The 12,294-nt window shown below is 46.4% G+C and overlaps 1 protein-coding gene across 1 annotated transcript; it reads right to left on the bottom strand.

Annotated features, from left to right (window-relative positions):
* Nucleotides 1-616: 616 nt before the first annotated feature.
* TEX55 (testis expressed 55) lies at nt 617-3,479 on the bottom strand. Its single transcript, XM_021549020.1, has 4 exons — nt 3,373-3,479; nt 2,005-2,444; nt 1,665-1,727; nt 617-1,010 (listed from the first exon to the last, which is right to left on the bottom strand). Exons 2-4 carry the CDS (start codon nt 2,167-2,169, stop codon nt 957-959), a joined length of 282 nt encoding a protein of 93 aa, XP_021404695.1. The 5' UTR covers nt 2,170-2,444; nt 3,373-3,479; the 3' UTR covers nt 617-956.
* Between the last annotated feature and the right edge of the window lie 8,815 nt (nt 3,480-12,294).

Here is a 12,294-nt window from a genome sequence, read left to right as displayed (position 1 = left end):
AAGTTTTTTTTACAGATTAGAAGCAGACACGTGGATAGTATGAAAATAAGCACTGTAAGTGTTTCAAAAATCCAACACAGTTCACAGGCACTGCTGTTTGTGTATAACACTGTTCAAATGATGTGCTTGTGAAATGTACCTTGACTCTTAATCCTCTGGGCTACCAGTGCTTGGTTTTGGTTTGTTTGCTTTTATTCACCTCCCACATTCCTGAGTGAAAATGTCTCCTGAAAGCATAAAGGGTGTGTGCAACTGTTGCTTTACTGTTCTGGTTATACACTGTACTTACAATGATACAGGAAGGGCCACCCCAAAAAACAGTGATCAGTGTCCAGCAGGGATGATTTAGGGTGAGACAACTGTATCCAGTGTGTGGAAGAGGTGAAGAGACAGCTTCTAGCATCAGAGGAGCTCTGGGGGCAGTGGGAAAGCCCAGTTGCAAACTATCAAAGTACGAGATAGGCATTGGTGCTGCTGCATAGCTGGACACAGTAAGCCACTGATGCAGCATGAAAAAAGAACGCTGTGGGTTGTCCAGGGCTGCTTTTTAACTCTTAACTTGCTTTTGTCCTTGCACTGTCTGAGCTGTGAGGTTTCTTTGCACAGAGAGGCAGTGTGGAGATATGAGATTTATGTATTTATATGCCTAGAAGTTCAGCAGACCTGCCTCTTCAAGATGTGCCATATGTGCATGAAGATCCATGCACACTTAGATTTCAGTCTGTGATTCCAAACCAAAACTTGGCTGCAGGATTTGAACCCAAGGGGAAGAGGAAGCACAAGCATACAAAACAGAAAAACCAGGCAAGAGACAGCAAAGCAGATATTTTCCAAGTTCTTGCTAATGACTACATCGTGCTGTGAAGGCATGGTGTGGCAATACCACAACAGCAAGGTCAATGAGGGCCAAAAGGAGTGCACAAGCCCTCTTCTAGAAACACCTTCACATCTTTGTTCTAGTCTGATAGTTTCTCCGCTTCTGCTTGCCTGGCATTTATCATAGACTGCACCTGGGCAAAAAGAAAAGGAAAAGAGTCATTTGGGAGCTTATTTGCTTTCACACTGATGCCCAGAACTGACCCTGACATTCCTCTGGAGGTTCTGTGCTTAGTGCATCATGGACCCAGCAGCAAACCTCAAAGATGGTGCCTCTCCAGATTGACTAGAGGGCAATTAAGACACTCACTATTTTCCTCTGTCTGCTTTCTTCAAACCTCCTCCCAAGAAGCAACCCACACGTCTAACTTGCTCCCAACCTATTGTTTCACTTCACTGACTTTGAATTACCTGTGTTTTAATACCCTGCAGGATCAGCAGAGACAGCTCTCTTGAATAGGGGGGTGTGGGCAGAAAAAAGTGCTCCCACCCAGTTTGGGACAGGGGCAGCTAGAGAAGGTCACAGAGATCTCTGTCATTAAGCTGTCTTCAATTCTCAGGTAATTCCAGGGCACATTCACCCCATTCTTCCCACACCCTCCCATACCTTTCCTTCCTCTCAGAACACACACGGTCCCTTGCAACCCTGGCACTGTGCTGTTCCTTGTGTTTTCTTCCTCCCAAGACAACAGACACACAGTCAGGGAAACAGTTCTGGGCTGACCACGATTCTGGTGTGCTCAGCAAAGCTGACCCCATCCCCACAGAGCCCCAGCAAGGCACCCTACCTCCAGCAATATGAACTGTAAGGGGTCATCAGGCTTATGGAACAGCAGTTTTTCTGTGATATCCTGAGACAGAGACAGACAGAAGGAAAGAATTATTGATCCTTGGATAGATTGGTGCCTGCACTTCCTGTTCCAATAGCATCTGCGTTTTAAAAAGCAAGATTTTCTTCAGACACCAAAGATGATCCAAGGTCCTTTTCTACAGCTTTTTCTTAAGTCTTATACTTAAGAAAGCACAGGACAAGGAGGGGTCTGGGGGAGGGATAATTTGGTTCAAGCTAATTTTAGACCAAGCTTCTCATGTAAGCCTCTGGAAGGAGACAAGAAATATGTATTTCACCTGAAATATCTGTAGAATTTTATGTTCCTCTGCATAATTCATGGCGACTTGATAGGGGTCTCCAAAAATCTCTGGATTCTCCAATGATTCAAATGTAATCTCTGTTGCTGACAACACATTCTCAACGGTGTTACTGCCATCCTGTTTGGATTCGGAGGTGTGCATCTTGACTTTGAAACCTCGAAGTTCACCCACAGGTGATCTGATCTCAGGTGAGCTTTCCCTGGATGCAGACTATACAATGAGCAGGAAGTGATCAGAACGTGGTGGCTCCTTGACAGCCAGCTGGTCTGCAGTGGCAATTCCACTATAGATGGCTGGGCTGCAGATGCTGGTGCTTCCACACCAGGTAAGGTATCCAGTGATGGTGGGGATTCAACTATAGGTGTGTGGTCCTCAGATTCCTCCACTTCAGATTCTGAAAGATCGTTGAACCTTTGCTACAATAGTTAGCAGATAAAGAACATTTTAAACATATATCTCCACAGACTAGGCACAGGACATTACTCCGTCCTCTGCAAATATGCTGCAGCCACATTTCAAGCATGCACTAATAGGGTTTATTTCTGTGACAGGTCCCACCTGCACCTTCTGCATGATCACAGACACTCTACTTAAGCTCCAGCCCAAGCCTTCAGAACTGGTCTGAATTACGCAGTGGTTGTATCTGTGCCTGATCCTCACTGACTAGTTTTCCTAGGGTGACCCTGAGTGTATATTCTAGGTAGTTTCTATGGAGGTCCCTTGGATGGGACGCGACTCATGACCCTTCCTTGCCTGCGACTCTCGGTGAGCCCTCTGCTGTGCACGCTGCCTGCACTGTGGCTGCCCTCAGCTCCTGCCTCATCCCCTGCTTGGTGCAGCTCCAGCTTTGCTCCCTGACAGCAGCAGCTGAAATTTGTGCAGGCTTTATCCATCCACCCCTTGAGCAGGACTGTGCTGTGTCCATGCCCCACACTTCCATCCCTGGACCTGTGACTGTGTGCGGCCGGTTCCTTCCTCCCACCCCGAGTCCCGATTGCTGCAATGTTGCCTGTTGCTGGGGGAGGCCCGAGGGGGAGCAGGAGCGGCGCTCACCCTCCTGGAACTGGGAAGGAGGGTGCAGTTCTTGGGGACAACGGGTTGTTGACAACGGGTTCGCTTCCTGCAGAAGGGAGGCGGTGGGAGGGGAGGCGGGCGGCGCAGCCAGGGGAGCGGGGGGAGCAGTTCCCGGCCGGGGCTCTCCCTCACCTGGCCCGGCTGTGCGGGGAAGGGCAGGGGGAGCGGGGGGAGCAGTTCCCGGCCGGGGCTCTCCCTCACCTGGCCCGGCTGTGCGGGGAAGGGCAGGGGGAGCGGGGGGAGCAGTTCCCGGCCGGGGCTCTCCCTCACCTGGCCCGGCTGTGCGGGGAAGGGCAGGGGGAGCTTCGCCCCCCGCCTGCGCCGGCTCTTTGTGCCGCTCGCCGCTCGCCGTAGCCGGGAGAGCGGCGCGGGGCGCGGGAAGCCGCGGCGGTTGCCGGGGTAACGCGGTCACGTGCCTCGGCGCTGAGTGCCGCGCGGCCATCTTGGGTGAGGGCGGAGTTCCAGGGCGGAGTTCCGGGCGGGCGCGGGGGATCCTGGAGTTCCTCGGTGGGGAAAGCTCTCCGAACGAGTCTATCGATGGCCGTGCTGGACGATGGCAGTAACTGCCATGTCCGGGCTTTGCTCAGTCATGTCCAGGAACGGTGACTCCACCACCTCCCTGGGCAGCCCATTTCAATGTCTGATCTCGTTTTTTGTGAAGAAATTCTTCCTGATGTCCAACCTAAGCTTCCCCTGGCGCAGCTTAAGACTGTGTCCCCTTGTCCTATCGCTGGTTGCCTGGCAGAAGAGACCAACCCCCCTTGGTTACACTCTGTTTACAGGTGGTTGTAGAGGGTGGTAAGGCTCCCCCTCAGCCTGCTTTCCTCCAGGCTAAGCATCCCTCAGAGCTGCTCCTTGTAGGACTTCTGCTCCGACACATTCACCAGCTTCATTGCCTTTTCTGGACTCTCTCCAGCACCTCAATGTGGGTCCCAGAAATGGGCTCCATTCAGAAGCGACGGGATTTGAGGAGTGGCCTCCCCAGAGCTGAGTACAGGAGGACAATCACTGCCCTGGTCCTGCTGCTCACACAATTCCTGATGCAGGCCAGGATGTCACTGGTGGTAATGCCTGGCCCTGGCCTGGTCTTAGCTCTGGCTCCGGTTCTGGTTTTGGTTCTAGTTCTGGTCTCATCCTGGAAAAGGACATGTCAAATAGCTTGTAAAGGAAAGCAGGGAAGCAAGGGGTAGGGTAGTAGAGTGCTGAGAGAAATATTTCCATGTACTTTGATGTGAGAGGTACTTTCTCTTGGTCTCAGTTTTACACAGATCCAGACAGTTTGTGTTCTGCGTGATGAACTTCATCAGAAAAAGCAAATAAACAGACTGCCAGTTTTCCCCAAAGAGGAGATGAAAGGATAAAGATAAAAGCTCTGCTGGGTTACCACAGTAACCAGCTTCTGACATATTCTGGTTCATGCTCCAGTCTGACAAGAGCTGGGTTTGAAACAACTGGCTCAAAATGCCATGGGGGCTTATGGGGATGAGAGGAGGGGAGATACAGAACTTCAAAAGCTGTTCTAAACTTACAGATGCCACTTCCATTCAGAGCAGTTCACTTGGCGTGTGTTTTTCAGGTTATGCCATTGGCCTTTTAAGAAAAACAGCTGCCTCACTGCTCCAGTACCAGGTTCATGACAGTGCTGTCCATATCCTCAGCCATGCTGATCACTCAGATGGTCTTGCACTGGAGCACTGCTGTTTGCACTCACGGGTTGCCAGGGCATTCCCTCTCTGATCTCTTCTTGCATCTCCCATTTCTCCATGTGACAGTGATGGTTCCAGGCAGCATGGGGCTGCCAGATTTTTTTAACTGCTGATACAGTTTTATCTGAAGGAGGCATCTTGATATCAGTTGTGTGTTAGGTGGTTGTGTGCTGAGCCATCCCAGAGCTGTGTTCTCCACAGCATGACTCCCATGGGTTTCTCCTCTCTGTCCTCTACTGGACCGGACTAAGCAGTTCTCAGCTGCCTACTGGCTTCAAATAGTGTCATGCTGTGGGCAAATCTCGAGGCCCATGTGTTCCTTTCATCTGTGCCTCATTGGTAAACATCAGATCTCTCCATTTTCAACCCCACTGCCTACTGCAGGGATCTGGCTGCTGGCTCTGGAAAGCTAGGATTTTGCACAGGGAAGTAAGATGAATGACTCTATTAAATAAACATCACTGCTCTGTTTATTCTTTCAAAAGAACAGATTAAAAAACCAGAAGATGCATTTTAGATGCATTAGAAATTCTGAGCAAAATAATGCCTTAAATACAATGCTCATGTAAGATAAATCACATGGCTTTTTTCTACACAGGCACATGGAAAGCAAAAGCATATTATTATATCATTATTTATATGGCACCATATGCTAAGTCTGGAACTTAAAGACTTTGAAATAAATAAGAAAACACCAGCTGCAGATTAGCAATACACTCCTTTATTGGAAGTCACTGTGTAACTGTGGCTATCATTCCTGCTGTTAAGTTAAAACTTAAATAAATTGTCAGAGAAATAAGATAGCCATTAGAGATTCAGTGTCTATCTCCTGGGGATGCTTTTTCTAACAGCTGTAACAAAGACCTGCTGCTGGTTCTATCCTATCTCTGTAGTAACTCACTGCATTTGTCCCTGCAGTAATGCACAGTTGTTCAGTAGAGATGGTTGAGCTGCTCACTATAAATAATGTTGGTTAACAATGCGGCCCCTTTTGGGTTAATAAATTATGCTCAAACCACTCTTGAGCCTCTTTGATTGGTTTCTTGCAAGTCTGCAGTGGAGAGTTGGAAGAAATCACTTTCCACAGTCTGTTTACTTTGAATATTTCTTCTTATTTTATTGAGCTGTAAATATACCTATATAATAGCCAAATCCTGAAAATGCCTATCTCAAATTCTGGTCGCCTCATCCACTACTTGAAAATCATAATGAGATGCAGGGGATGGAACATATCAGCAAATTTAAATGTCATTGCTTAAAGGGGCAGAGTGCCTTGGTGAGCACCATGCTGGGAGATTTGTTCCTCTCCTTTGTGTGGGATTTTCTGTCTGAAGCTGGGGTTTCCCGCAGGCTGGGGCTAGTGGCCGGAGCAGGGAGCTCACCTGCCACATGATCCATGAGCTGTGGCTGCCCAGTCGATACTCACATCCCATGCCTCACGCTTCTCTGTATGCTGCAGCCCCAAAACTCTCTGACCTGTGCTTTTCCACAGCTGTGGCCAGACATAGTTAAAGCCTTCCTGAGCTCTGGTGAACAAAGACCAGCTTTAGGTCATGGAGCAATGAGCAGAAAAAAAACCCCCAGGCTGTGAGGCAGAGGGTTGGAGTCCTTGGAGAGACACCTCTGCTCATCTGTGTCCTCACTGGTGACTCTGTGGGGGTCTTGAGGCTGTCCTGCACATTGGTTCCTTATCTCAGTGGTGGGTTAATTGTTCTGCCCTCGATGCAGAGGGTTTTTGAGAAAAAAAATAGGCTAGGAGGAGAGCAGGTGTTGGTGCAAGAGAGTGGAGAAAGCCAGCTCCTGCATGAGGTAGAGGGCTGGGGTGCAAGGGGAAGAGAGGTGGCTGGGGCTGCTGATTTGCACCCAGACTGTTCCTGTACCAGCAAACTTTGCTGTGGGTGTGCTTCTGGCAGTGATGTTGAAGAGGAGACCGCAGCCAGGTGTCTGTGCTCGTCCAGGTGGCTGTGAGTGTGTGCTGGCAAATGCAGCACGTCCCGCAGCCCGGGCTCTGCCCGCATTTCCCAGCAGAGAGCAGCAGAGCCTCGTCGCTGCTCGCACCTCGGAGTGCGGCAGCACTTGCCTCCGCAAGGCACAGCAGTGAGCCTTCGCTGAGCCCGCAGGCGTGTCAGGCCTGTCCAGAGCGTTGGTGTGGGCAAACAGAAGGCACATGCTCTCAATAACGAAGATTCGGGGCTTTTCTGAAAATCAAGATGTTTGCAGAAATCAGTGAGGCCTTTTTTGAAGGGGTGTTCTCTGAATTGTCTTTCTGCTCAAAGTTTGCTGAGAGTGCCTCAAGTATGGCTTCTGAAAGTGGGGGCAACAGGATAAGCAAACCTCTTTTGTATATGACCAGCATGGACTAGGTACCCCTCAAGGTCTCCTTCAGTCCAGTCTTTGGCAGTGCAGGAAAGAGATATGTTATTAGCTTCTGTGTTTGGAAATACTTGTTTTGGGACCCTGTTTAGCCTACTTTAGATTTAACCCTTTCTGTTAAAAATAAAATTTCAGCTGTCTCTTTTTTCCCCCATTTGTAATGTTACCAGGAGTGTTACTGGAGATAAAGATGAATGAAAAAAGTGGGATAGTTTCTTTGCCAAGGTGCCAAAATGAATTAATTGGTGTCTAGTTTAGATAGCATTCTCAAGGAAAACAAGACTTTCTTCCCCGTTTGGAAATTTACGTGCTGTTCCTATGGTATTTAAATAAGTAAAATTTTAAATTGTATTAGAAGCTCCTCAGCAGTATTAACTGGGACAGGTTTTGTAATTCTTTAATTGTCTCATTCTAGTTCCCGAAACTTATGTTTTTTTTATATGTTCTTTTGGATACTAAACACAGACCTTCTGGGAGGCACAGAAGGGCTTGTAAGGCAGTGGGCTCAAGTTTGGTCTCACCATCACATGGCATGAGGGAGAGGGGATGCTGTGTTCTGTCCACAGTGAACCTCCATCCAATCCTGCCTCCATCAGCTGTGAAACCCCAGATGGAAGGAAGGGTCCAGACGTGAAGTTCAGCTGAGGGAGTGGTGCCTGTGGAAGATGCTGGGCATAAAGACAGTGGCTGGGTATTGAGAAGACTCTGGTTTGCCTTTTTGCTCCATCCTGAGAACACTGCTTCATTGCTGTGCTCCCCTCTGCTGTGAACCCATTCCTGGCATTGGAATAGGGAGTCAGGCATGATAAGGAACAGGATTTTGGAAGGCAAATGTATCACACAGTGACAGCAAGATCCTGGATAACTCTGTCAGTAGGTCCCTCTTGAAGAGGCTGTAAGCCACAGATGGTTCTGAGGGGCTTTCTGCATTCCTCAAAGCCTTGTGGCCATGGTACCCTCTTCACCCTCTCTTCCCCACACCCCCTTATTTGGCCTTTATGCCAAGCTAATTTAAAATATGATGCAGACCACCTCAGCCCTGGGGTCACTCAGCTGGCCTCTGCAGCCCCCCACCACTCACCCTAGGTAGGATCTGTCCGTCTTTATTGATGCAAATGATACTCTGTCTCTGAATCATAGCTGTACATGGGAAAGGTGCAATTAGCTGCTGCACAGAGCCAGGCCTGTCTGCCTTCCCTTGTTTAACAGAGGCTTTAATTAAAGACCCCCTGATGCTAGAAAGGCACATTAATTATTCATTTGAAAACATTTACATAGAGTCCCCCGTTTCCCTTCTTCAATAAATTATCAGTTTCACATCTCCATAATTCATCGAAATGACTAAAAATACATTGTCTCAGCCTCCATCACCTCCCTTTTCACTTTGTCTATTCCAACTGTGACGGGTTCAGCATCTTAATGTGAAGGTCTCCTACTGCTCTTAAGTAAAAAGAGAGGATAGAATACAAGAAGAAGAGGGAGAGGGAAAGATTTATCCCCTGATGGTAGTCATACAGATGGCAATAATTTTTGTTTTTTTCTTTCCCACAAAACTGGCATGGTCCTGAGGTTTGAAGAAGCTCATTGACTAATTCTAATAAGGAAAAATTCCCTGAGAGGAGGAGAAAATATGTTTCCAGGGGCAGAAGAGGACTGGGTTTAGATGTTTTCTATGCTCAGATGTAAACAGCCTGTGTGATCCTTAGTCCAGCAGTTAATCTCCCTACAGCATCCCTGTACCTCACCTGTAGACCAGGCCAGTAGTTCCCTCTCTGCCTGCTAGAGGGATGGTGCTTTACTAATTATGAGCTGTTCTGATAAAGGTGTGTGAAAAAGGAAAAAAAAACAGATAAGATTAGGCAGAGGGAGAAGGCTTGCAGCAATTCACAACAAAGATGTCACTGCAGGCACAACTGAGGGAAAATTCACTTCAAATGGTTTTCTCCAATGCATTTCACTTTGTAACAAAGTGAACTGTCACATGAGAGAGGAAAAATCCAGTCCTCTGAGGGCTTGGTCTTAACATGTGGAGTTAAGACAAGTTAGTGTGAGGTGTGAGGTAATGTGCAGAAGTTGAAGTGCACTTTACTTCTGTGTGGGGGCTCTGATACAGAAGGAAAATGGCCATAGTTCACTATGGTGACAATTACACAAAAGGAAAGCAAAAATCACTTTATCTCCATATATCCATGCAGGGCTTAACATGCTTTCACATGCACTCATTTCACGTCTTTCATAATTTACCTTAACTTTCATGAATGTTCTAATCTGCAGGGATTGGAGAAGTGCATGCTCCATAACTACTGTTGCTGGAAAATCTGGAGCAGTCTTGATGTGTACAGAAATCAGTGCAGATGTGCTCTCCTGGGAGCAGGGGGAGCCAGATGCTGCAAACAGGTGAGCTTCTAGGATGGGTGGAAGGATGGGTACTGGCAACTTTCTTGGGATGTGGTCAAAGAGAGCATTAGAGAATGAACCAGGAAAGGAGTGTTGACTTCAGAGAAGTTGGCCCACTTACCTTTAAAAGTTCAGTGTTTTCAGAGGGAAATATAAAGCTTATTTTTAGCCCTGAGCACACACAGGAGCTAAGTCTGAGACTAAAAATGAGGTGGAACTGATTACAAAGAGAGTGATACACTTATCTGAAGCATTACTTTATTGACTTCTGTGAGGTTTTTTCTTTCTCTTGCCCTTGTTGCTGTTTTAGATGAGTTATCTTGGCTCAGCAGTGAATAACATGGTGACAAAAATCTTGTCCAATCATAAGGCTAGGTCTAAACCTTGGGCACTGCTATCTTAAATCTGAGAGACTAGAAGCCCTTCCCTCATTTCAACACACTGATTAAATTTACTAAGATATAAATATCATCTATTGCTTACCAATTAAATTATAGTTCACATTATTTTATTAAAGGATCTGAATTAACATTCTTCTGGACGTAAGAGAAGCATGTTTTTGCAGGCAATAGTTAAAAGCTCCCATGCTTTTCTTCCATCTAAACAAATTAGATTAAAATGTTCTGTAGTAAGTTTTTTTAGCACTTATATTATCTATGGAGACCCCTTAAAAATTGTCCAGGCAATGACTTTCATCCAAATGTATGTAAGTATCAGTGTTGAGATACCTCACTCACAATCCAGCCTTTGCTGTTAAATTTGTATTGGCCTTAAAATGCTTTGAAGTAATAATCAGTGCTGTGTCTCCAGGGGGATAGGACAATATGTAATTGGCTTAAACAGAAGGAAGATCTCGTTAGACATTAAGAAGCCTTTACTAATGGTACAGTAATTAAGCACAGGAATAAATGGCTCGAGGCCTTCTGCCTGTAGAGAAGTTTGGATGAACACACTGAATCTTGTCTTCTCCCACAAGGAAAACAGAGATCATTCTTTGCAGTTTCTTTCAACTGCATTTTCTATGATTTTGCAAATGTCCACAAAATTTTCTTGCCAAAAGTGGCAATAGCAGCATTTTCATTGCCACTGCATTGTCATTTAAAATGCTGCCCCACCAGTGCCCCAGCGGAAGAACGAGCTGAAATAACAGAATGCCAATGAGAGCATCCTTTCTTTCCAAGCTGGCAGGAGCAAGCCATTCTGGAAGGTGATGTACATCTCCCATAACCCATGCTCCAGCTTCCTTGGTTGAGCCAAATTGTCTTCCCTGCTTGTCAAATGGGAGAAGTGTTAACACTGTAATTAGAAACATTAAAGCAATCAAAATGAGCATACAGGCATAATTAAGGCACTATTGCTTTATGTCCCCTGCAGGCATTCTTTTGCAATAAATGACTTTTTGGTTTAATTTAAGCCTCTTCCAAAACACCACTAAAACAAAGGGGCAAAGGAGTTTCTGTCCATGTATTCACCAGTAAAACTACTTTGTTTTCAATCTCATAATGTAGTTTATACTGGTAAAATTTCCCTGCACTGACAAAATAGAGGGTATTGCTGAATAAAGAGCTTAGCTTGAAAAGAATGAGTTGGGTCTGGACAACAAGAATCCAAGAGGAGCAAGAGAGACTTCACTGGCTCTGGATCAAGCCCTTCGTAAAAGAGAAATTAGCTATGCTGTGCCAGTGTTGGACGTGATGTTATGAAAGTGCCATTTTTCCCTGAGAAAGAAAGGTACACAGAATAATTAACAAGGCTGGAAGTTTTTTGTAACCTGGGTGGATGAATAAAGGAGAGATGAAGATCAGGAACATTGGGTGATTATGGAGGAGTTGCAACTCTTCTGCTCCTCTGTAAGTCTAGAGTGATCTTGCACTATGAAAGAGGTGGAGCCCCATTTACAGAGCTCACTGGGTTAAACCTTGGAGAAGTAGATGTTCAGCTCTGACTTGCTGAGGCTGAGCTCTCTGCAGAAAATAGCCACAACTTGTCTAACTGAGAAAGATGGGCCCAGCACCGTGTGTGCATGTATATATGGCGTGATTTGGGTGCTGACAAAGAAGCACAATTGGCACCCATTGGAAAAGTTCTTCCTCTCAGTTCCTCATTCTGCCATAGGAATTCTTTTTTCTTGTGGGCCTGGTAGTTGTAATGGCCAATTCAGCCTGAGAAGAGGGGCTCAGGGTTACCCAGGGGTCAAGGCAGAGTTGCTTGCACACAATGGCTTAGATGGAATGGGAATATGCACATACAAGTGTGTGAATATTTTCTGTCCTGGTTGCCTTTAGCTCACAGGAAGGTTGAGTGACTGGAGAACTGGCATGTGGGCTTTATTTGAGGTTTATGTTAACCTTCCCACTGGTGGGAGGTTACAGGATCTACTGAGTATTCCTAATGGTCTGGGAAGAATATTCAAATTTGACCATCTCTGCAGGGATTTGATCTTACACTATGTTCTCAAGAAATGTCTTCCTTGTGTCCAGTTTTCTCTGTTTTAATGAACTTCAGATCTTTGATTTATCCTCTGATAAGATCCCATGCAAACCCTCAATCTGTCTGGTGTAGGTGAGAAATGTAACAGAGCCAGCTAATGGTGGTGCAGAAGGAAGAACAAAGCCACTTTCTTTGAGAACCTGCCTTCCTGACAGGATTAACAAGGCTTGTGTTAGCACTGTGGGGTCACTGTCCCACTCATGGCTCTTCCAGACTCAACTGTTTG

This window comes from Lonchura striata, chromosome 2 (assembly GCF_046129695.1).
Source record: "Lonchura striata isolate bLonStr1 chromosome 2, bLonStr1.mat, whole genome shotgun sequence".
Taxonomy (NCBI): Eukaryota; Metazoa; Chordata; class Aves; order Passeriformes; family Estrildidae; genus Lonchura; species Lonchura striata.
This window is presented reverse-complemented; position numbering and strand designations above follow the sequence as displayed.